The 25,806-nt window shown below is 38.5% G+C and overlaps 1 protein-coding gene across 3 annotated transcripts in view; it reads left to right on the top strand.

Moving 5' to 3' along the window:
* Positions 1-25,806, top strand: part of Rabgap1l (RAB GTPase activating protein 1 like) — a 558,252-nt gene that overhangs the window by 43,821 nt on the left and 488,625 nt on the right. For all 3 annotated transcript variants that reach the window (XM_032915702.1, XM_032915698.1, XM_032915699.1), the window contains exons 2-5: positions 9,585-9,764; positions 11,280-11,472; positions 17,261-17,471; positions 19,321-19,495. In XM_032915702.1, coding sequence (XP_032771593.1) covers positions 9,627-9,764; positions 11,280-11,472; positions 17,261-17,471; positions 19,321-19,495 — 717 coding nt within the window. In that variant the 5' untranslated portion in view covers positions 9,585-9,626. The remainder of the gene's footprint in view (positions 1-9,584; positions 9,765-11,279; positions 11,473-17,260; positions 17,472-19,320; positions 19,496-25,806) is intronic.

The following is a 25,806-nucleotide window of genomic DNA, read 5'->3' as shown; positions in this document are numbered from 1 at the left end:
TTTCTTGTGAGGCGACAGAACAAGTTTGTCAGCTTCATTTCAGGCTAAGGAAGGAGATCATTATAGCTGGAATTGAGGGAACAAGGGGAGAATTGTAGATGATGGGCTTCAGAAGTAAGGCCGGTGGAGTGGAGCAGTAATGAGGACGGATACTTTGTACAATATCAAGATGATAGAGTACTTTAAGTATATTTGGCATTTGTTCAGGGTGAAGTAGGAGAACCATCGAGAACTTTTTCTTTGCCTCTGTGTGCATGTATAGTCCAGTGTACTACCTTGGGTGTCATCCTCAGGAACATGGCCCACCTACTTTGATACATGGCCTTTCATTGGCAGATTGGCTGGCCAGTGAGTTTCAGGAATCAGCCTATTTCCCTAGCATTTGGATTGTAAGTGCAACCATCATATTTGGAATTTTTATTTAGTTGTCTGTAGATCAGACGTAGGTCCTCATGCTTATGAGGCAAGCACTTAATAACTGAGCAACCTCTTCAGCCTTTATACTTACTGTCTGTCTGTCTGTCTGTCTGTCTATCTATCTATAACTTTTTATTGGTTCTTTGTAAATTTTACATCATGCACCCTAATTCCACTCACCTCCTCCTTCCTTGTGTCTATCTTCACCCTTGCAATCCCCGCCCCAGAGAAGAAAAATATGTTGTAGAAGCTGTAGTGTGTCGTGGTGTGTCCCACAGTATATCCTTTTGTCTACATTTCCTTGCTTGCAAATGTTCATTGCCGTGACCTTTGGTCTGGTACGAGGCCTCTGGCTTCTGCTACTCTATCAATACTGGAACCTGACTGGGACTTGGATATCCTGTTATTGCCCTGTGTCATGGAGAGCCCATAGTTTTGGATTTGTAGTCCCAGTTCCATCATCCACTCCTGCAGTTCATTGATGGGGTAGATGTTGGAGTGGGCCGATTGAAAACCCTGGATTTCTGGTCCTGAGAGCTGGTCAGTCCATTAGCTCTCTTGTGGGCCAGCTCACCAACAACCCCTGCAACCAGCTCTACCCTGCTGCCTAGACGAAGTGCAGAGCCTGCTCTCCTGAAGTGTTGCAGCTGGTGAGGGCCTGGCTGTTTCTTTCATTCTCATGACCCAGCCAGCTCTTCTACCTGCCATATGCCTGCCATAGTCGTGAAGGATGAGGGAGGACACACACAGACACACACACACACACGCACTCACGCACGCACGCATGCACGCACGCACGCACGCACGCACGCACGCACTCATGCGTGCGTGTATATAGTCATATGCATACCCACATACCAGATTGCCTGTAGTGCTTTCTTTTCGTGTACCTTTAAGATGCCTAGAAAATAAAAATGTCCACAGTCAAGAGGCAGAGCTAGCTCTCTGGCCCTCATACTTTTGGGGCTGGCTCACCTATAGCCCCCACATCTAGGGCCAATTATACTGTGCTGAAGAGGTGTAAAGCCTGCTCTCTCAAGTTGTGCAGCAGGTGAGGGGCAGGGACTGTTCTCCTGTTCTCATGACCCCAGAGCCAGTTCTTCTGCCTGCCATAGGTGGCAAAGGGTGAGGGTGGAGAAGGGTGTCTCTCCCTTGCCCGTTCGCCTGTGTATACTCTCATACACTTGGGGCCTTCTCACCCACATCTGAGCCACCAGGATCAGCTCTACTGTGCTGCTCTGGTGAGGAGCAGGGCTTACTCTATTGAGTACCCCAGCTGTTGAGGGGCAGGGCAGCTCTCCTGCCATCATGTCCCCAGGGCCTGGTCTCCATCTGCTGCAGGTAGTGAGGAGGGAGGTGTGGGGAGGGTATCTCTCCTTTGTCCATGCCACTACATAGGAGACGAGTAGGGCTAGCTCTTCTATGCTTGTATCCGCAAGGCTGGCTCATCTGCAAATCCTGCAGTGTGGGCTTCTGCCTTCTGAGTGCCGATATTATGTATTACATGTTACAGTACTCATGTTTTTTTTTTTTTTTTTTTGTGTGTGTGTGTAAAAACATAGTTTTTTTAAAAGATTAAAAACTATGGGGTTGGGGATTTAGCTCAGTGGTAGGCCCTGGGTTTGGTCCTCAGCTCCGAAAAACAAAACAAAACAAAACAAAACTATGTAGTTTGATTCCAGTGAAGGATTGTCCTCAGGTAGAAGAAAGGTTTGGCTATTACTGGAAAAATTAAAAAAGACATCTACTAGAGTAATATGACCTGTCAGGGTCGGAGACACACTTGCTTGCATATTGGTTCAGCTCTTGCTTGGGCACTTCCAAAGTAGTGAGTGATGTAATTTTCTTTTGGGTGGGTGGGGGCTGGTTCAGTCTTCAAAACACAGAGGGATTTTGGTTGGCAAATGTCCCCTATTATTTATATCCACTTATTTATAAATGAAGACTATTTCATCTTCCACAAGTGTAAGGGGTGTTCTGTAGTCATTTTAGTTCTTATGCCTAATAGTCCTCCCAGTTTATGTGATTTCGATTCCCACTTAGGTTTTTCTGTTTCTGTTTTGGTTCAAGAGACACTTAAATATGAATAGGTGCAGTTCACAATTTAACAATGCAAGAATGTTAACCACATTTGGCACAGAAGGAACTTGTGTGCACTACAATTCCATGCCTTTGACAGCATTCAGTTATTTTGGGAAGAAAATAGCTTCTGGTTAGACTTTGTTGACTGTTGTTATACTCTTTATAGTATGCATGTGAAAACAGCTTCTGGTTAGACGTTGTTGACTGTTGTCATACTCTTTATAGTTCTACAGCTTCCATGTGAGGTGCGGGTTTAGGTGTCATTGATCATTAATGAAAATAGTATTGAATTAAGATGGATGAAGCAAAGAAGTGCAGGCCGACAGGAGCCGGATGTAGATCTCTCCTGAGAGACACAGCCAGAATACAGCAAATACAGAGGCGAATGCCAGCAGCAAACCACTGAACTGAGAACAGGACCCCCGTTGAAGGAATCAGAGAAAGAACTGGAAGAGCTTGAAGGGGCTCGAGACCCCATATGAACAACAATGCCAAGCAACCAGAGCTTCCAGGGACTAAGCCACTATCCAAAGACTATACATGGACTGACCCTGGGCTCCAACCTCATAGGTAGCAATGAATAGCCTAATAAGATCACCAGTGGAAGGGGAAGCCCTTGGTCCTGCCAAGACTGAACCCCCAGTGAACGTGATTGTTGGAGGGAGGGCGGCAATGGGGGGAGGATGAGGGAGGAACACTTATAAAGAAGGGGGGGGGTTAGGGATGTTGGCCCAGAAACTGGGAAAGGAATAACACTCGAAATGTAAATAAAAATACATAAAAGACACAAGAACCTAGAGAGACATGAAAACCCTTTGGCAGACTTTATATTCTAATTCTTGTGTTATAACATTATAAAATTTCTTTAGAAACATATTTTTTTAATGTGCTACTTTTTTGGATATTCACATTGAAATTGGATATATCCAATTTAGTTTATAAAACTGTGAGCTCCATATTTAAAAGATCTCCAATAATTTCCAGCTGATCTTGGCCTAATATAGATTGCTGTAAATAAAGAGACAATATTTTGGTTTAACAAGCTGCCATGTAATAGTATTCAGTAAATTACATTTGGGATGCTTTATTGGAATGTAGGTCAGGAACTAACTGGTTATTACCTTTTTTTTTTTTTTTTTTTTTTTTTTTGAGACAGAGTTTCTTTTGTGTATCCTTGGCTGTCCTGGAATTCATTCAGACTGGCCTCGATCTCAGAGATCCGTCTGCTTCTGCCTCCCAAATGCTGGGATTGAATGTGTGTGCCAGCAGTGTCCAGCTGGAGCAATTTAATTCCAACAATTAACAACTTTCTACCTGATGTAGGAGCCCATGCTTCGATAGTGAAGTAATTTGATCTTCTATTAAACCTTTATTGAGCCCATGCTGCTTTTACTCATTTTTTAAGCATGTGTTGGCAAAAAAGTAAAAGTAGACACAATCCTTGCTGTACTGCAGATGGTTTAGTGGTCTGTCTGTCTTATAGTTAAGTGCTCAGTGAGTATCAGTACATTATTTAGATCTTTGAATATCTTCTAGGTCTGTGAGATGGCTCAGCAGGTAAAGGCTGCCATGCCTGACAATGAGAGTTTGATCTCCACACACATGGTGGAGAGAACCGACGTCTATAAGTTGTACATGGTAGCATGCATGTACACACAAACACTGGTGGCCCAGTCTCATATACTTAGTATATACTTGTGTGTGTTTGTTAGGCATGGTTTTCTAGTAAATTGAGGGTTTTTTGTAGAGATATTGGTCTATAATATTCTTGTAATCTAGTTTTACTATTAGTATAATGCCACAATACTACATCTCTCACAAACTTTTAAGAGATAACATTAATTCTCTGTAGTCTTCCATAATGTTATAATTCTTACTTTTTCCTTATTATTATTTGAATGTAGGATTTCCTCAGTCCTGTCTTCCATTTCCGGTACTATTCTTTCTTCTTTCTGGTTAACATGATTGATGGTGCTTTCCACTGTAGTTGTCTTTTTAAAATTTTGTTGAGTTTCTCCTTCCTTCCTTCCTTCCTTCCTTCCATCCTTCCTTCCTTCCTTCCTTCCTTCCTTCCTTCCTTCCTTCCTTATTTGTGTGTGTGTGTGTGTGTGTGTACACATACCTCTGTGTCCATGTGGAAGTCAGAGGATTCAAGAATTGAGCCTCTCTTTATACTATGTGACTTGAAGCCTCATTCTTTGATATCACTTTTATCAGAGAATAAAACAATTATAACACCACCACCAGTGTCAAACTATGCAAGATACAGAAAGACATTTATAGCCATGTATATATACATCATTGGTGACTACAACCCCAGGGAATATTAACGTAAAATAATGCTCTGGGGTATGTATGTATGTATGTATGTATGTATGTATGTATGTATGTATGTTGGTTGGTTGCAGTGATTAAAAACATTCTGACCAAAAGCAAGTTAAAGGAGGAAAGAATTTATTTGACTTGTATCTAGGCCGTAGTCTATCATAGAAGGAAGTCAGGCCAGGAACTCAAGTAAGAAATTGAAGGCGACACCATGGAAAAATTCTGCTTGCTGGTTTACTTTTAGATAGGTTCATGCTTAGCTAGCTAGCTTCCTTGTACAACCCAAGATCATCTTCTTAAGTATGGTCCAGCCCACTGCTCTGGGCCTTCTTACGTCAGTTAATAATGAGGACAACCCTCACAGATGTGTACAGTCCATCGGGGTAACTCCTCAGTCAAGGGTTCTTCTCAGGCGATTCTAGGCTGTGTCAAGTTTATGAATAAAACTAACTAGGAAAAATGTTTTCTGATATTAAAAATCATTGAAGATTAATGTGTAAAAAGAAAATGAAAAGTTAAGAAAGGAGGAAGGGAAAGAAAAATAGAGGAGAAGCAAAGTTAAATAAATGGAAACTAGAAGACAAGGAATAAAGAGATGTTTTAGAGTGGAAGAGAAAAGAGCAAGAGGTTAGTTAGGAAGCACAAAATGAAAAGAAACAAAGACTTTTTAAATATGAGAATGTTTAGAAACAAAATTCGATAAATTTAAGAAGGGGAGTAAAAATGAAAAGAGGTTTGCCATTTGTTTTGGAAAAACAGCAATTATTGAAAGTATGGTACAGAGAAAGATAAGTATGGTGGGTTGGGGAATGAAAGGCAGAAAGGTGGCCAAATAATAAAAAATATGTAAATAAAATGTTTTAAAAAACAATAAGGAAGCAAAACTTCTGCTAAAAATGAAAGAAAGAAAAAGGGGAAACACTAGGGCGTGGGGTAGTGGTGAACAAGAAAGGGCAGGTGAGGTGGTGAACTGGCTTCCAGTGTGCTGATGGCTGCATGCACTTGGGGCAAAGAGAGGGTTGTTGAATTTGTGGACTTCAGTGTTTCCTTTGTTTATGTGGTGTCGAACTTTCTAGAGGCTTTGTTTGTTTTTTGTCTTCCTTCCTGGTAGCTGTGTTCATCTTTGTTTCTTTTTTGTGAGCACCTGTCTGTTTTTCCTGTCATTGCCTTGGTGAGTTTCTGACACTCTTCTCTCTGTCTGGTAGAGTGCCTTTTCTTCCTATGGGTCTTCTCTTTCTTTTGGTAGCATCTAATCTGACACCTGGCACAGAAGTTGGGAGATCACTTCTTGTAGCATGTGCAGTTTCTCGCAGAGACAAATTGATCACATGAAGATGATTAGGTCACACTCGCAGCATTCATTATGATGTCAGTAGAAGGCTGTTGCATAGTTGTTCAGGCTTGTGTGTGCTACAGTTCAATTTATACATTTAAGATCCTGAATGTTTACATTTTTATACATTTCTCTTGTAATGGTACTGTGTATGGTCTGTTAATGATTGTGTGCCTATGTTTTGATACATTTTAACTTACTAGGTGTATTTGTATGTTATGATATTAAAGTATAAAAACAGACTATCACCAATTTATGCCTTATATATTCATGACAGGCCTAGTTCAGCTGTTATTGCTTAAAATTGTGATAAGATATTTATTTATATTGGGAGAAATTTTATTTTCACAGATTTAGAGACTAAAGTTCACAACTGTTATGAAAAACATGAAGCCATTGAAATAGCAATGAACAAAAATCTATTTTTAAAATTAATTTCAGGGCTGGAAAGATTGCTCGGTGGTTAAGAGCACTGACTGCTCTTTCAGAGGATCTGAGTTCAATTCCCAGCAACCACATGGTGACTCACAACCGTCTGTAATGGGATCTGATGCTCTCTTCTGGTGTGTCTGAAGATAGCTACACAGTGTACTCAGATACATACAATAAATAAATATAAATAAAAAAATAAAAGAATTAATTTCTGATTAGCATACAAAGGCATTCTCCTGGCATTTTCATACTCTTATCATCTTTTGTAGTACTTATAGCAGGGTGTTTTCTCGATTGTTTTCTAGATTGCCTGTATCTTAAATGAGACTGAGCTGTGGGAAGACAGACAGCAGTGGTTTTACTAATGAGTATAGCGCCTGGTGCATAGTAGAGACTCATGTAATATGTGCTAAATGCATGAATGAAAATGGATGCTGGAAGGTGTAGGAAGTCGGCTGTAACCTGGGAAAGAGTTTGGTTTGAGGCTTTCTAATGAGAGCGTTGTATTGAGCCAATTACGGCATGGTATAGGCTGGTTCCATATGCACTGTAGCAAAATTTATATTGGTCTCAGGTTTCAAATGAATTTGATTTTTGTGTATCCTCTTCCAGCAGTTTCTTCTGCTGGAAGTATTTCCCCTGAAATAGAGGTAGGGCTTGTTTTGGAGGGGACTGACCATAACCTGCGGGTGGTGTGAAGCGAAGCGTGAAGCAGGAAGCAGTGGATGGGAAGCAAGGGTGACATCTGGTTTCTGGTTTGACTAAGTTAGTAGAAGAGGCTTAGTTACTAAAAAGAGAACTACGGACGAGAAACAGGTTGGTTCAGTAGAAATTGTGTTTGGTCACTTTTGACTTAAGATACCATTAAAGGTTTTCGTTGTCGATGATAGGGAGGGATATGAATTCCAAGTCAGGAAATTAGACTGAGCAGAGACACACGTGAATGCTTTTCATCAGCACAGGGAGATGATGCATACAGCAAGTGTGCAAGGGAAAAGTTAACCTCACCATTTATAAGTCTGGTAGACAAACTTGACCGTGGGTTGGAGAAGGATTGACTACATAAGATCCTTGGATTACATGATGCTTTGGCAAGTAAGGATGCGAAGTGCAGCTTAAAAGAGAAAAAGACTCTGGGTTCCTTCCAGCTTCTGACTGTTATAAATAAGGCTGCTATGAACATAATGGAGCACGTGTCCTTGTTCTGTGTTGGAGCATCTTTTGGGTATATACCCAGGACCCAGGGACTAAACCACCAACCAAAGACTACACAAGGGGGAACCCATGGCTTCAGCCTCATATGTAGCAGTATATGGCACTGTCTGGCATCAATAAGAGGAGAAGCCCTTGGCCCTGTGAAGGCTCATTTCCCCAGTGTAGGGGAATGCCAGGGTGATGAGGGAGGAGTGCGTGGGTGGGGAGGGGAGCACCCTCATAGAAGCAGAGGGAGGGGGCATGGCAGGGGCGGGGACCGGGAACGGGGATAATATTTGAAATGTAAATGCATAAACTATACAATAAAAATGCCATTATTTGAGTACTTAAAAAAAAGAGAGAAAAAGACATGACTTGCTAACTCACACTGGAGTTTCATAGACACAACATAAAGTGGTTAAAAAAAACCCAGGCAGATAAATGGTCTTACAAGGTGATTTACTTACCTGAGCAGTAGATGACAGGTACCTAAGTAACGCGATCTTTGTTGTTTGGATATTCCTGGGAATTTTTATTTTTAACGTTCAAAAGTAATTTTTAAATGTTCAATTTGAACTTGGATTTTTCTTTTTTTCTTTTTTTAGCTAACAACAATGGTTTTAGTGCCACCTAATGGCAAAGTGGAATATTGCAATCATGTTTATCTGTGCAGTGAAAAGTGATGTCTTTGAAAAAACATTTCTGGGGACTTTGTCTTTGTTCAAGGACTGCCTGTGGATTGCAGGTCCTGTCTTCTTCAGGCCAGCCTTCCTACCCTGCCCTCCTCACATTACCCATTTATTCACAGTGCACGTTATTGGATTTGTTTTTGCCATTTAGGTTTTCACTTGTGTATTTCCCCCTAAGAGTTATTTTCTGCCACCTTACCTGAAGTTAACCCCACACTCTGCACCATTTCTCTGCCATTTGATGTTTCACTCTCTTTAAACTTTTAGATTCTGAGAACGATCTCGCTCTCTCACTCTTCTCACTCTCTCCTCCTCTTCCTCTCCACCCTCCCTCTCTCTGCCTTTTTTCCCCCCCTCCTTCTCACTAGTATTAAGCTTTGGAACAATGTCTACCTGTCAGCCTTCTTCAGACATGTAGCCCAGGATTAGGTCTACTGTCTGTTATGTAGTATATAATATTTTCAGTCAGAATTATTTGTGTGAATAAATATATGAACTTCTAGAAATTTGAGTTTCTATGAGACTATAGATCTATCAAGAAAATGGAATTTCATTTAATATGATCATTGAGACCTAACTTGGTACATGGATACAAATGTATTAAATCTTTCTATTTGAGTGTTGTAAAATATTAATATCTGCAGAGAAGAAAGAGACATGTCTTAGAGTATTAAATTTCATATTAATTTGCCAACTTCATTACCCCAAAGTATTTAAAAGTATGGTACTTGGTCTTTAGGAAATAAGTCTTTGGATTTAATGAAGTAATTGAATATCTATATTTTATTGGACAGGGTTTTTTTTTTTTTTGTCTTGCTAAACTTCCGTCTCCGTCTCTGTCTCTCTGTCTTTCTCCCTGCCCAGCTGTGTAAATTTGTAAATTTGTTTGGTTGAGGTTGAGGCGACAGTGTTCTTTTACTCTGAAAGTTAAGAGCAGAGAGAGTGCATTTCCGCCGTGTGGCCTTGTCCAAGAAGACAGCCTCCCAAATTTGGAGATAATTTGCTTGCCAGGATTCTTTTTCATATGGACCACTTAAAAAGACTTCTTATTCATTTTTAAACTAGTTTGTTTTTAATCAAGTTCTCCTTTTTTCTTTTTGTACTCTCTTTAGCTGTGCCAGGTGGATGTGGGCAGAGAGGTTTGCAGGGCTGAAATGGAGGTCAGAGCTTCCTTACAGAAGGTCAGTGGGTCACCTGATTCTGCGGCCACACTGAACAGTGAAGAGTTTGTTTTGGTTCCTCAGCACACAGATGACACTTCTATAAAGGATGATGGGAAGCCACAGCTGAAGGTATTGTTTCTTCTTTTTTTCTAATATGGCACTACTTTTCATTAATTTTTTTTCCCTTTCAACTAATTTGGAGCTCATCTGAGGATGAGCACTGAAGGATTTCTTACAGTACTGACCTGGATAATAAAAAGTATTTGCTTGATTCTTTCAGGTGACCTTGATAATAATAAAGACGTTTAATGTTTTATTCGTCTAGAGGCTAATTATTTGGCTTGATTTTTTTAAATTTTTTCCCTCAATTATCTTTTGGTTATTTACCTTCTAATAAGAAATTCTTGGAGGAAGAAATAGATGGGAAATAGAGAAAAAGTAATATGTGAATCAAACTTACTGATTAATTCTTATGTAAATTTGACTTTCTGTTTCGTTTCTAGTTTTAATTGAAAGGTTTTTCTGTTACATATTTTTTGCTTTAAATCATGTGGTAAGAGTCTGGTAGATGGTTTAACAGTTGACTAACTAGTTTAAAAGTGTATATCTTATATTTTTTACAGTTGAATTTTCATTTGGATTTTTTTAAATTTCTCTCTCTCTCCTAAATTTTGAGTTGCTTTTCCTAAGTCAAAGAACAGAAAGCAGGCAAGCCCTGTTATGTGTGCAAAGGAATTGGTCACTGATTTTTTTTAAATAGGAATGGAAATAATAATAAAGTGCTGTTTTATTTATGGTTCTTAATATTAAGTATGGCATCATAATATATCAGTGAGTTAGAAATACATTATCAAAGAGGTTATTAAGTTCTTGTATTATGTCTAGTACATAATTCTATTCAAATGGTCTCAGTGCCTTGGTTTTTTTTTTTTGACAATTGTATTAGCATTATTGTGTTTAAGATATCATTTATTTAGCTAGGCTTGTGTTCCATTCAATTTTCAGAAAAATATAACTTCTAAGAAAATTAGTGATAGTCTGGAAGATAATGGGTTCATAAAGAAATTGAAAATATATGTATAGATGCTAAGAAATACTGTTGTTTAAGTGATATTTACAATGTACCATATTTGATCTTATCCATTTCCTCTCAAAACACATAAAATTCAGATGGTCTGATTTTGTGTGTGTGTGTGTGTGTGTGTGTGTGTGTGTGTGTGTGTGTGTGTAGTATGTGTGTGATACAGTATATTGTGTGGAGGTCCATGGACAGTTTTCCGTATGGTTCTCTCCTTTGACCACAAGGGATCTGGAGATTGAACTCAGGTAGTTGAGTTTGGCAGTGAGCACTTTCACTCACTGGGCCATCTTACTGGTCTTGCATCAAATGTAGTTTGAAAGCACTTGCAAAATTTTATGAAGAATCCTTTTGTGAAACTAATCCCTCTTTTATTTAATAGATTTTATTATTTAGGATTTCAGTGTGTTATGGCTATGTGAAATTAGGATTACTGGGAAAATTCTCAGTATTTACTGACTGTATATTTGAATATTTACATTTTAATTTTTCAAAATGAAATATTTTTAATAACTTAAACCTCATAATTAAAGAGTTGAAAAAGAACTGTCTTGCTCTACCTTTAGATAGCTTCCAATGGTGATGAGCAGTTGGAAAAAGCCATGGAAGAGATTTTGAGAGATTCCGAGAAAGGGCAAAGCAGTCTACCTGTTGATGGCCAAGGATCCAGTGAGATTTCAGACCATTCCTTTGGAGATGTTCCAGCCAGCCAATCAAATAAGCCACCTCTCCAGTTAATTTTGGATCCATCTAATACAGGTAATGTATTGGATACTTAAAGATGATAAGGGAAATGGAATAAAATAACAACATTTAAGGTAAAAGTTAGAAAAATTTTAATTTAACATTGTCTTTAATCTTGAAAAGACTTGTGTGTATGTGTGCCTTTGTCAGTTATCTGCACATTTCACTTGCCTATGTGCCCACAAGTCTCATAGTGCTGGAACCCTTGGACCTAGGTAGTATTTGTACAATGTCAGGCTGTCATGTGGGTGCTGGGATCTGAGCTTTAGTCCTCAGGGTTGGACAGCCAGTGCTCTTAACTGATGATCCAGTATTCTAGCCCAATACTTAACTAACTAACTAACTAATAACTAACTAACTAACTAACTAAGCTCTCTCTCTCTCTCTCTCTCTCTCTCTCTCTCTCTCTCTCTCTCTCTCTCTGTCTCCAGTGTCATCCACACGGGCCTTAGAGAGCACTTAGGAGGCTGAGGCAGGAGCATGACAAGTTTTGGGCCAGCCTTGCAACACTTTCCTTGCTCTCCCCCAATCCCTGACCCCCAAAGTCCATGCCTACCCTTAGGTTTGTTTAATTTAGATCAGGGCCACCATGCTTTCAGCTCTGGTTGGAGGTTTCTATTTTGGGCTTCTATGGTTTTGCCTATATATCTTCCTAGAATAAGATCTCTATGCGTGAGCCCTCATATTACCTGTGCTATTTTGCACATATGTTCTTAGTACTTGTTGAACAAGTAAAAAATTCTTGATAGTCAAAGAGTAGTATAACAGATCTTTTATATCTTTTGCACAGTTTATCTCTCCTTATTTTAAATTATACCTGAGAAAAATTCCAGCCAAAATAGCATATCAGTTCCATCAGTATAACATACAAAAGCACAGCAGCATATGAGGGTAAATTATACTCTGATAACCTGTTTGTGAGTAACCATGCTTTTTAATATGTAGTAGGTGTTTCTAAAGAACATACCTGATAGAATGAATGTAAATTATATTTAATATTTAGTTATTTTTATATTTAATTATTTATATTAAATATTTTATTAAACACATGCAATTATTTTAATATTATTTATTTTAAGGGGGACTTTATTAGGTTGGCTTATAGGATACAATTCAAGAAGTTCAACAATGGCTGTTTCATGTTAGAAAGGCTAAGAACTTGATAGTTGTTCAGTACATGAGACTGTGTGTCTCAGCAGTTCCAATCTGGAGCTGGAGTTGTAGACAATTCCTGGAGAACTGTTGGTCTTTGGTCTGCATTGGGATTCTCAAGCAGTTGGTTCTAATACTGGTGAAGAAATGCTGCAGCGTCAGGATAGATGAACTTGCCGTCGAGAGTGTGGGCGAGCAGGCAAAAAGCAGTTTCCTTCTTCTATGTTCTATTTGTGTGGCCACTAGAAGGTGCCATCTAGATTTAGGCTGGGTCTTCTGTCTTAAATATCCTTATTAAGAAGATCACTCACGAGTGTCAACAGCATGAGTTTAAATTGATTCTAGATGCAGTCAAGTTTTTAATCAAGTATAGCCACCAGTGCCAAAAAAAACAGGGCTCAAATGGATTTCTGCTTCAGGTGTCTTCTTTTTTTTAAAAAAAGATTTATTTATTTATGTGTGTGAATACTGTTGCTGTCTTTGGACACACCAGAAGAGAGCATCAGATCTCATTACAGATGGTTGTGAGCCACCATGTGGTTGCTGAGAATTGAACTCAGGACCTCTGGAAGAGCAGTCGGGTGCTCTTAACCGCTGAGCCATCTCTCCAGCCCTGTTTCAGGTGTCCTAAACCATTGTGAAGTAATTTGATCTTGGTTTTGGTTTTCTCCATGGCATTGTTCTCTGCAACTAGCTTGCCTTATGGTCACAGAATGACTGCCAGCAGTAAACAGTAGGTAAGGATGGGTGATAGATAATGTGTTCATATCTAGAGAGAGAAATTATTCATTTGCTGATTGAACAGAAAGCAGTTAAGTATTTTACTCTGATTTGACCAACTGGTCAGGGGAATGGCATGAATTGATTGATCAGTGTAGGTTTGTTCTATATTCAGATGTCTCAATAAATCACCTAATGAGGATGGGTTATCTGGACTGGATTAGAGCTGTAAAATTTCAATTTTCAATGTTAGCTTAAGGTAAATTTGGATATTGAACAAAGTATTAAATAGAAGGATATGATAGAATATGTGTGGGGAATGTAATCACAATGCTTATGTGTGTGGCAAGGATTGTAGTGAGAATCTTGGTTTCTTTAAAACCATTGAAATGTTAGGAAAATATGTTTTTGTTTTAATCCCAGGTGTAGGATGTGGGGCTGCTTCAGATTGTCTACAGCAGCAGACTGTGATTTGCCTATTGCTCTGGCAGGACCATTTAGTTTGGAATTCTGAGGACTCTGGTATAAATCCAGGAGTCCCAGGAGGGGTGTGGCAGCTGTTGCTCCTGCTGCTTTCTGGTTGCTGCTTTTGCTGGTTGCTGGTTGCAGGTTGTTGGTGGCTGGTCAGAGATTTCCTGATGACTAAGATCAAAACTGCTCCAAGTTACTTGGTGACCCTAATCAGTGCAAAGTAGTCTAATGGTATAGATGCCTCCTTTCCCCTCTAGCCTTCTTTCTCTCCTACCTAGTATTGAGGGATTAGAAGGGATAAGGGTGGAGAGGAGTGGTACAAACAGGAACCCATAAAATAACTAAAAGATGTGTTATAGATTATTCAACATTAAAATGCATAATAGTGATTTACCATGCAAGTGGTACAATGAAGAGACATTCAGTTGTTGGGTACATACTAAAATAATCAAGGTCTGTCATATATGTGTGCGCACACACACACACACACACACACACACACACACACACACACACACACACACACACACACACACACACACACACACACACACGGACAGAGAGATAGAGAAAGAAAGAAAAGAGGACAGAAAGAGAGAAAGAGAGAGAAATAACATGAGAACACTTGTCAAACTCTGAATAGAAGGGATATATTTAATAAGAGAAATGATAGCTATCAAAATTTTATATTGTATTCTTTTATTGTAGGTGCATCTAATCAAGAACAGCCAGGAAGGTGGCATCTATTGCTGTGGCACTGTGATATTCTAAAAATCTAGCCAGTGCAACATGACTGGGAAAAGAAATGGATGATTAGAGAGAAAGAAAATGACAGCTTAAGTTCTGTGGAGGAATATGGAGATTCAATGGATGGCATCAGGGCAGTTGTTGCTCATGATGAAATAAAATAAAATAAAATCAGACCCCTGATTCTTAATACAATAAATTTGTCCTAGAGATTCAATATTTGCAAGTGAAGATATCGATTTGAGTGACAGAACACTTGCATAACATGAATGATACCTTGAATTTTTGAGAAAGAGGAAAAAAGCAAACATTTAAGAAGAAAATACCAGAGAATATCTCCCTCGCCCCCTTGTGGTCAGCTAGAAAAAATAGAACTAGGAAGGGAAAAGAATTATTTTGTAATGTAATCAAGAATGAAATCACAAGAATTGTGGTTCAATGAAAGAGAACTTAATGGAATTACTTGACCAGTTATGTAGTATTGAATGTATACGTATTTAGAGATCATTGTCTTTTAACCACTTCAGGCGAATTTGGAAGTACTGAAAACATCAAGTCCCTTTCAATTCCCTTTTTGTTATGTTGATTATGTATTACACATACATACATTGAAAAACCCAAGAGACAGTGTAATATATGTATTGTAAAGAATTTGTAAGGAGAAATATCCGTTTGTTTATTTATTTTCTAGTTTTTTGAGACAGGGTTTCTCTGCGTAGGTAGCCCTGGCTGTCCTGAATTTGCTCTGAAGAATAGGCTGGCCTCAAACTCAGCCATCCTCCTGCCCAGGCCTCCTGAGTGCTGAAGGCATGCACCATTACTGCCTGGCAGAATTTTTCCATATTTTTTGTTTCTGTTTTTGTTCACTTTTTATACTCTAGATTGCCCTATGGTATTATTTTCTTCGGGTGGACATGCTTGTGGTAGGTAGCCTTTCTTTCAGTGTGGGTTTCGAGTGTTCAGTTTTCTTTATAAGGAAATGCTGGTGGATAGTTTTGAATGGTTGGTGTTCCAGTTTGTGAAAGATGTTCACTGCCTTCTCATTTCTATAGTTTTTTTATTTTTAAAATTTATTTTTTATTTCATTTATGCTTGTTTCTCTGTGTGTGTTATGTTTGTGAAGCCTCACAAGGGTGTGCAGGTACTGCCCAGTAGCAGCAGGGGAAATTGGATCCCTAGAACTGAGGTTACAGGTGGTTGTGGGTCACCCACCATGGTTGCCAGGACCAAAATTCAGGTCCTTTTGAAGAGCAGCAAACACTTTTAACCTCTGAGACATTTCTTCAGCCCCTCTACAGTTTCAGATGAGAGAATGTCTGTAGTCTACTCCCTTGCCTCCATTTTCTCTTATAGTACCTGGGAGTTGAATTTAGAGCTTTGGGTGATGCCGGGCACCACTGATCCATCCATATGCTCAGCTTTCCTTTCCTTTGTTATTTTGAGACTGTGACTTGCCAGCTTGCCCGTGCTGACTTTAACTTGCTCTGTACCCCAGGGAGGCCTTAAACTTAAACTCTTGCCTTTTCCTTCCAAAATAGCTGGGATGATAAGCCTGCACAATTAGGTCAGCGGCTTGATTCCTGGGTGTAGTTTTCTTTGGTTCTGTTTTTTAAAGAATCATTGAGATTCTTGAATATGGACATTCATCTATTTAACCAAGTTTGGGTAAATTTTTAACCATTTATTTTTTTTCCCTTGGCAGTTATAACCCTTTCCCCCACATTAAATTCTCTTGTATTCCTGGAACTTATTTAACAAGTGTTCTACATTTGCATGTTATCTTGAGCCTGAACAGAGACTTTCTTGGGAGCTTTCAGTTCCTCTTATTTCATTTTCCTGAAGTTGAAAGAATTTTCTGTAACGATTTTTCTTCTACAGAAAAACGTATCCTGTGTAATAACCTTCCAGAGAATATTTCATTTTTAGATCCTAATTTATTCTGATTTAGAATTTTAGTTATTTATTTTTCTTTTTCTACTTATTTTGTTAAAAATTAAAATCCTTATTCATATTTGTAATAATTTAAAGGATTTGCTTACTAACTTTATTGTCATAATTTTTAGGTCCAATTTTATCTACTATTGTTTTGTGTTTTGAATATATACTTACGAATCTTTTGTGCACAGATTTATAGAATATTTATATTTATTTTCTCCATTAATTAATTAATTAATTAATTAATATTCTCATAAAAAGTCTCCTCAGTTTTAGAAACCTTGTAATGTGAATGTCAGCGAGCTTCCCTAGTAGGTATTTTGCTTGCTAGGTACCACTGCATGGTTTTACTCCTAGACCTTGTTTATTGCTTTATATTTCTTACTAAGCTGACTGAAATGTATAACAACATCTGTGCATGTAATAGTAATACTAAAATAACTTAAATCTTGATATTTACCTATAGTATATTAAATACAGTTAATGACTTAAACGATTTTTAGTCTTAAAAAATAAATTTTCAGATATTCTCTAACAATAACCAGCTTTTAAAAAATGTTGTGAATTGAATTATGTATGTACTCCCACAAACCGTTCATTATACAGAGTGGTAAAGTTGGATGAAACAATCATAAAAATTATTGAAGGAAAACTTCATTAGAGTACTTAATAGTTCACACAGGCTAGTGAGCCAGCAAAAGGAAAATGAAGAAATGACCCTGTGTTTATGGAATGTGTACTAGTGACTTGACTTTCTTTCTTTCTTTTTTTTTTCCAGAAATTTCCACACCCAGACCATCTTCTCCAAGTGGATTTCCTGAAGAAGACAGTGTTCTCTTTAACAAGTTGACATACTTAGGATGTATGAAGGTTTCTTCCCCACGTAGTGAAGGGGAGGCTTTACGTGCAATGGCCACCATGAGAGCTTCCAGTCAATACCCCTTTGCTGTTACTCTGTATGTGCCCAATGTTCCAGAAGGATCCGTGAGGTGCGTCTTAATGTTCTTTTTCCTAATGTGTGAGTGAGTATTCTGAGTGGTGGTCAGTATATTGTTTCATCAATCAGATGTAGGTCTCAACTATGAGGTCACTTTACTCGCTAGACTCACAACACAAATTAAAAATTTCAGTTAGCTGAGAACTTGTTTTTGTTTAGAGAAGGTATTTTCAAAATTATTAGGGTAGTAAGTTAAGTACAAAGGACTGACTAATCACAGTGCAATTTACAAAGTTTTGATAAAGATGTTTTTAGTGTCTTAGGAAAACATTGTGTTAGTATATTATTTGTGTGGAATGTGTGTGGGGATGCATAGATGTGGCATTCTTTAGGTGCTGTCTATCTTTTAAAAATTTAAATTAAAAAAAATTGAGTCAAAGTCTCTTAGTGGCCCGGAATTTGCCACATTGGTTAGGCTGGCTTGCTGGCCTGCCTGTGAGAGCTTCAGGAACTCCCTGTTGACCTCCCCAGCACTACTGTTACACGCACAGGCTATAACAGGAACCCTTCTGTGGGTTCCAGAGGCCTTCTCTGACCCTCTAACTTGTAAAGCAAGCACTTTCCTTTGTCTCCCAAGCCTTCAAAGTGAGAGGCACAGGCAGGCAGATCCCTGGGTTTGCTGTTTGCTGCAGTCCCAGTCCCAGGTCCCAGTGAGACATTTTGTCTCAAACAACAAAGTGAGCAAGAACTTTTATTGTACAAAACAGGGCCTGAGATTGGGTCACTACCACTGGAAAAAAAATCACAGTATGTCAGTATGCCTGTGACCCCAGTGTTGAGGGACAGAATCAGACAGGATTGATGGGGTTTGCTGGCTGCCACTCCAAGTGGAAAAATCAAAACAGCAGCAAAGAAAACAAAGTGGAATGCTCTTAAGGATTGATGACTGAGGTTGACTTCTGACCTCTCCATCTACATGTTACATGTACATGAATGTGCATTTTTACTTGCACACACAAACATCTACAAATACAAACCCTCATATAACAAATATACACCAACACACATAGAAAAAGAAAGGAATAAGAAAGAAATCAACTTTCAATGATCAGTGCTGTTTGTTTTCCCCCAATCACATGTCTTTATTTCCATAGATCTGAAAAATGCTTCTTAAAAAAATTCTTTACCAGGTGTGGGGCGTGGTGGTGGCTCACATCTCAGGTAGAGGCAGTTTGTATCTCTGAGATCAACGACAGCCTGGTCTACAAAATGAGTTTCAGGGAGGCAATAACTGTGTAATAGAGAAACCTTAACTCAACAAACAAACTAACCAAACAAAAACAGGTAGAAATTCTTGGACAGTTTGATGTCTATATATGTTGAGTTCAGGGCATTTTCACCTGTCCTCTGTAATCCTTGTCTAGCCCACCCTCTCTTCTGCTGAAATCTTTTTATCTCAATAATCTTCCTCCTACTTTGATGTCCCCCCCAGCCCCCATACTGATCCTGCTTTTTATACAAGATCAAAATTGTTGGAATGAGAAATATCTGTATCTATATCTATCTATCTATCTATCTATCTGTCTATCTCTCTCTCTCTCTCTCTCTATATATATATATATATATATACACACACACACATATATATGATATATAGTTATATAGTTGACTTTGAAGAGTATATGACTTGGCTCCTAGGAAATACAAGAATTAAGAAATTGTTAAAGCAAAATGATTTTGAGTATATAGTGTATGTATATGTGTGTGTGTAAGATTTTCTATAACATGAAGATAATTTTTTACTTTAATTGTGATTTTTAGGTAGTTACATTATGTTATCATATATTGACATGATTTGTTCTTTGATAGTTGATATTTTATGTCTTTTTTTATTACTGCAGAATCATCGACCAGTCAAGCAATGTGGAGATAGCATCTTTTCCAATTTATAAAGTCTTGTTCTGTGCGCGTGGGCATGATGGGACAACAGAGAGCAATTGCTTTGCATTTACAGAGAGTTCTCATGGTTCAGAAGAGTTTCAGATACACGTTTTCTCCTGTGAAATTAAAGAGGCAGTAAGTATGATATGATGTAGCAATTTTCTTACAGGATTGAATTGGGATAATATTTTTGAACTCTTTATTTCCCTGTCATAGAAAGAGATGATGTAAACTTGGAGACTGTAGAGACCATGTTAATATTTGCAATAGCATGGAATTGAGTATAGAAAGCTAACTAAGTCTGATATATTGTGCATAACATGATATTGTAGGTACACCGGGTGTAATAGAAAATACCATTTGGTAAATTGTCCTTCTACCGTATGGTTACTGTAGTGAATTTGTTTATGCTCAGAAATGATGAGTACTTTTGTGCCTGTTATTATTTTGCTCAAGTTCAGTGGCTATAGTCTTTGATTCTTTGCTGGGCTTGATAGTTGTATAATGTTACTTGTGAATTATACACACAGTGTTTCTTAGATCTGTTGATTTCACTGGTGATACTTGTTACCACTTAAAGCCTTGAGTTCATTCTTGAGTTGGTCCAGTTTAAAATACAAATGTTCATACGGGGAACCTTTAGTCCTTTGAAGATGTCAGTATATGCTTAGCAATTATTATTAACTAGTAGTTCATTCTTTCATTGGAGTAATAGTTCAGAATCAAATACTTGCAAATACACTATTTTCTGAGTTTATTGTTTTGTACCTTCCCACCTCAAGTTATATTAATTTAGTCCTTGAAGCATTTCAAAGGCTTTGAAAGGGTATTTTATACTCAGGAGGCAGAGGCGATGGATCTCTGAGTTTGAGGCCAGCCTGGTCCACAGAGTGAATTCCAGGACAGCCAGGGCTACACAGAGAAACCCTGTCTCAAAACACAAAACACACACACACACACACACACACACACACACACACACACACACACGCACACACACACACACATACACAAACAACAACAAAAAAAGAAAGTAGGTTTGTGTGGGCAAGTTTTTGGGTGTGCTTGCGTTTGAAACTTATTTTGTCAAAAAAAAAAAAAAGCAATTCTAGTCTTTAGTTGGCATGCAGAATGAACACATAATTTTAATTATAGATGTTTTATGACCACAAAAGTGAGATCTTTCACTGAAATTTGTGAGTTTTATCTCAGGTATGATTGGCTTGCTATTTCTTATGCTCTGGCAATTATTTTGCTTTGCACTAAAATGAACATGTGTGGCAACACATAATTTTTTTTTTTTTCCCGGAGCTGGGGACCGAACCCAGGGCCTTGCGCTTGCTAGGCAAGTGCTCTACCACTGAGCTAAATCCCCAACCCCTTGGCAACACATAATTTATACTGTAACTATAGAAATTCTGTGTCAGAATTCATACCTTATACAGACTTCAAGTGGCTAGTATTGGTTTTTCAGATGAAGCCAGTATGCCAGCCTGAACTGTATCCTGACTTCTTTCTGAAAATCTATGATTGGCAGGAGTGAGTGGGTCCGTGTGCTGTTAGTGTACCTGGCATGTGGTAGACATGAATGGAAGCCTGTTGAGACAGTACATGGGTTTTGTGAACATAGGGCTATTTCTGGTCCTCACATGCTCCACACAGATGTGGGAAACAAATTGGTAGAGTCCTGGCATTTCATGTTGACAGCTGTCACTTAATATACCTGTATGGTATGGTGTCACTGGAGCTGAACAGTAAGGAGACGAGCTCTGAAGAATTGGAGACCCGCTGCTGTGAGATGAAGTGCTGCTCCAGGAGGAAATGAAAAGGGAACCTTGCTGCAAGGACTTCTGTGACTGATGGTATGTAACTCTGCTTTGGCAGTATAGTATCTATTTATTTATGAATGGAGGAGTTGTTTATTGTTTAAGACCTTTTAACAGTGGGTGACCAAAGAGGAGGGTGGAAAATTCTTGACATAAATTTGGAGATACTACTATTTATGACATTTCTAGACTGTATTGCTGGTTGTGGGAAAGTGATTTTCATGTATAAAATTTTTCCATCTTTATTAAATTGGGTATTTCTTATTTACATTTCAAATGTTATTCCCTTTCCCAGTTCCAGGTCAACATCCCCCTAACTCCTTTCCCTCCCCTTCTCTATGGGTGTTCCCCTCCCCATCCTCCCCCCATTACCGCCTTCCCCCCAGTGATCTTGTTCACTGGGGATCCAGCCTTGGCAGGGCCAAGGCAGGGCCAAGGACTTCCCCTTCCACCGGTGCTCTTACTAGGCTACTTATTGCTACCTATGCGGTTGGAGCCCAGGGTCAGTCCATGTATAATTTTTGGGTAGTAGCTTAGTCCCTGGAATAAATTTTTAAAAACACAATTTTAGAGTGTTTTATTGTCAGTCATTGTTGGTCAGAATATATTGTTTGAAAAATGAGTTATACGGCCATGGCCATTAAACTTTATTAAGAGGAAACATTTCTAAATGTCAGGTAACCCAGTATATATAGAGAGCTTATGTCAGACATTATATGAAGCATCTATTTGATTGATCCTCATAACATCCCATGGTATGGATAGGATTTATTTATTTATGTTTCTGTTTGCCTGGAACAACCATAACTTGTGCCTACTGTCTTATATTATTAATACCCTTCATTTATTTTTAAAAAGTGTTCTGGTTTAGCTGATAGTTTGTGTGCTTACCTTTTGTTTGACCCAAGAGAAAGAAAATTGACAATAGAGCTGGGCTTCAAATTGAACTATTTAGTTCAGAAAAACTATGTATTTTAAGGAAACAACTTGTTTAAATATTGTAAAAAGCAGAGGCCAGTGAGATGGCTTGGTGGATAATGGTGCTTACTGCTAAGCTAACAACTTCAATTTGATCCCTGGCACCTACACGGTGGATCTAAAAGGTATCTACCATCTACCCATGTGTGCAAGACAGACAGATGGACAGACAGATGGATGGACTCACACATACACACACACACACACATACACACACACACACACACACACACACACACGTGTGGGGTGGAGTCGGGGAAGGAGAGGGACAGACAGGCAAACACACTGATACATAATATGATAAAAGATTAAATTAAAATATTGTAAAAAATAAATTTAAGCTTTTGTTTTTCATTGTATTTTGTAAGTGGATTTATTAACTGCATAGCTTACATTTCATTTATGTTTGTGGTTTACCCAAGTCTTTTCAGAATCTTTCAATATCTTTCTCACCTCATCAAAAATATACTATAAGTACACTCAGAGTTAATCTGAAACATTTTAGTTCCATTTACTGGTCATTTGGTTATTTTGTTTCCCAGGAGTTTCCTGTTTTGTGGTAAAGGGATACCTTCTTGGTGGGCATGAATAGCTTAGGGACTAAAGGACAGACATTCTTATCATTTATGTACATTCTGTAGCAACGCCATAATAACTTTACCCCCTTTCCTCGTAGAGTCCCTGGATGGTACTGGAAGGCTTTTCTACTAAAGGCAAGAAGATGTTTCTTCAAGCAGTAACAGTGTGGCTACTACCAGATGGCCCATGATGCTCTTATTTCACCGTGAATCGATCTCTTCAAGCAGCAGATACCAACAGTGGGAGAGGGGAAGCCCAGCCAGCGAGGGTGATGACTCTCTTGGACACTGTGCTAACAGGGACATTTAGCTTTTTGCCCTGAGCAGGCTTCTGTGGTACCCTATTGGACTGGATCTTTGTAATATATTGCAAAATAGTTGGACAGTTCAACCAGATGTATCTTAACATTTGTAATCTTTGTACAGGGAGCACGATGTAAGCCTTCTGTTTAGGTATTGCAGACAAAGTAGTAAAGAAAGATAAGGAGATACCCATGTTTCCTGTGTCTTTGTGGATAAAAGAATACTTTAAGGAACTTAGGTTATGCTAAGGTCTGTAAAAGTAACTTTTATTCTCCTGTTGTCTCCTAGGCTTACTGCTTTGCTCTGTTAACCTAGGCCTCATCCTGGAAACTTCTAGCCCTCGCACAATCTAATCTAAGCTGAATCTTTTCAGCCTCTGAGACTAACTGCTGAATAAACTCACTCCTTCCTAGATCTTTCTGAACTCTGGGCGGCTGATTCAACTCAGTGTTCTGGCTCAGACTCCTCTCCTAACTGACTGATTCAAACTGGCTTCTCTTAGCGTCTCTGAATTGCTTTGTGTGGCCTCAAACTAACTCTCGCAGTCTATTCTGATCTTCTGGCTTCTCATTTTTCTAGCTCATTCTGTCTTCGCTCATGTCTAGCTTGTTCTCGCTCTGCAACTTGTCTCTGTTCAACTCTCCCTTTAAAAACTTCTTTCTTCCTTTTTCTCTCTGCTTACACTGCTCTCTTAAATATCTTCATTTTCCTCTCTCTTTCTCTGAGAGTTAGGCATATACCTAGTCTGTCAGATCTTTCTCTGTTTCGTCACTTTGTCTGCCACTCAATTAGACCTCACTTTAATGCTTCCTTCTACAAACTAACTTTAGCTTTATTGTTTGGGATTACAGGTGTATACTAAGGACATGTGTGTATTCCAGCCAGAGGGATTAAAGGTGTGTGCTAAGGGCTGAAATAATGCTGAAATAAACAAAATAAAAGTACAACTAGAAACACAATCTTGGGATTCACAATGTGAACACAAATATCCTGAAACAAAGTTCCTTTCACCCCTGATTTGTGTGTGTGTGTATGGTATGTACACTTGTGTCTGTGTGTGTGTATGAAGGTGTGCATGTACCTATAGTCTCCTGAGTGCTAGGATTTACAAGTTTGAACCACTATGCCTAACTTTTTTCATTTCTCTCCCTCCCTCTCTCCCTCCCTCCCTCCCTCCCTCCCCCTCTCTCTCTCTCTCTCTCTCTTTCTTTCTTTCTTTTTTTTTTTTTTTTTGAAACAGGGGTTCTTTGTGTATCCCTTGCTGTTTTGGAACTTGATCTCTAGAGCAAGCTGGTCTGGAACTCAGAGATCTGCCTGCCTCTGCCTCCTGAGTGTTGGGATTAAAGGCATGTACCACCACTGCCTGGCCAGTATTTTTTTTTTTTCTTTTTAAAAAACCTCTTTATGGGGCTGGAGAGATGGCTCAGTGGTTAAGAGCACTGACTGCTCTTCCAGAGGTCCTGAGTTCAATTCCCAGCAACCACATGGTGGCTCGCAACCATCTCTAATGAGATCTGATGCCCTCTTCTGGTGTGTCTGAAGACAGCTACAGTGTACTTACATATAATAAGTAAATAAGTAAACAAACAAACAAACAAATAAATCTAAAAAAACCTCTTTATTTTGGTTATTTTCAATGATAATACAGTCAAGTAAATTGTTAACTTAAAAAATTAACACACTGTTTTTCTTTTCTCATTTTTTTGATAGGGTCTAACTATAATAGACTTTGCTGGCCTGGAATTCACTATGTAGCCCATAAAGATCTGCCTGCTTCTACCTTCCTAGTGGTGGGATTAAAGTCGAGTGCCTACCATACCCAGTTACATGCTTTTCTCATGGAGTGATATTTTAATCCACTACTTACCTTTCTTTGTTTTTAAAACATATACTTATTGATGCGTATGGGTGTTTTGCTTGCATGTATGTTCATGCAGCATGTGCATACAGTGCCTGCAGAACACAGGAGGGTATTAGATCTCCTGAAAATTGAGTACAGACAGTTGTGAGCTGCCATGTAGGTGCTGGGAGTTGAACCAAAGTCTTATGGAAGAGCAACCAGTGCTCTTAATCACTGATCCATCTCTCAAGCCCCACATTTATTTCTTGAACAAACATTTCTTGGTAATTAGTATTTCTAAAGAATAGATTGTGTTAATGGATATTAATTGGAGACTGATTTTTGAAAAAGGAACTATAGGCCTGGGGAGATAGCTCAGTGGTTACGAGCACTGACTGCTCTACTAGAGGTCTGAATTCAAATCCCAGCAACCACATGATGATTCACAACCATCTGTAATGGGATCTGATGCCCTCTTCTGGTGTGTCTGAAGACAGCTACAGTGTACTTATATATAATAAATAAATAAATCTTTTTTAAAAAAGGAGCTATAGATATATAAGTAAGTACCTTTGTCATTAAATAGCAACATTTGGACTTTAACTGTGTGATATCTGCCAATTTGGAAAATATTGAAGTAAAGAAAATAAAAGTACTAAAAATCTACAATATTTAAGATTGTAGTCTGTCACTTGTTCCAGAGGTCTGTGTAACCCCTATTCCCAGCAACACCAGTCAGATACCCTGTTTTGTGTCTAGTGTTTTCTGTAGATATTTGCTGTGAAAACAATTCTACTGTAGTATTTGTCAATAAACATTTGCCTTCTACAGAAAAATGCCTAATTTAGATTATTTTTGTGAGTATGTGCTTTAACAATGTGCTGTGTATTAAAGTATTTGCCATGTTATACATTTTTAATT

This window comes from Rattus rattus, chromosome 10 (genome assembly GCF_011064425.1).
Source record: "Rattus rattus isolate New Zealand chromosome 10, Rrattus_CSIRO_v1, whole genome shotgun sequence".
NCBI lineage: Eukaryota > Metazoa > Chordata > Mammalia > Rodentia > Muridae > Rattus > Rattus rattus.
The sequence above is the reverse complement of the archived record's forward strand: the minus strand, read 5'-3'. Positions and strand labels throughout refer to the sequence as shown.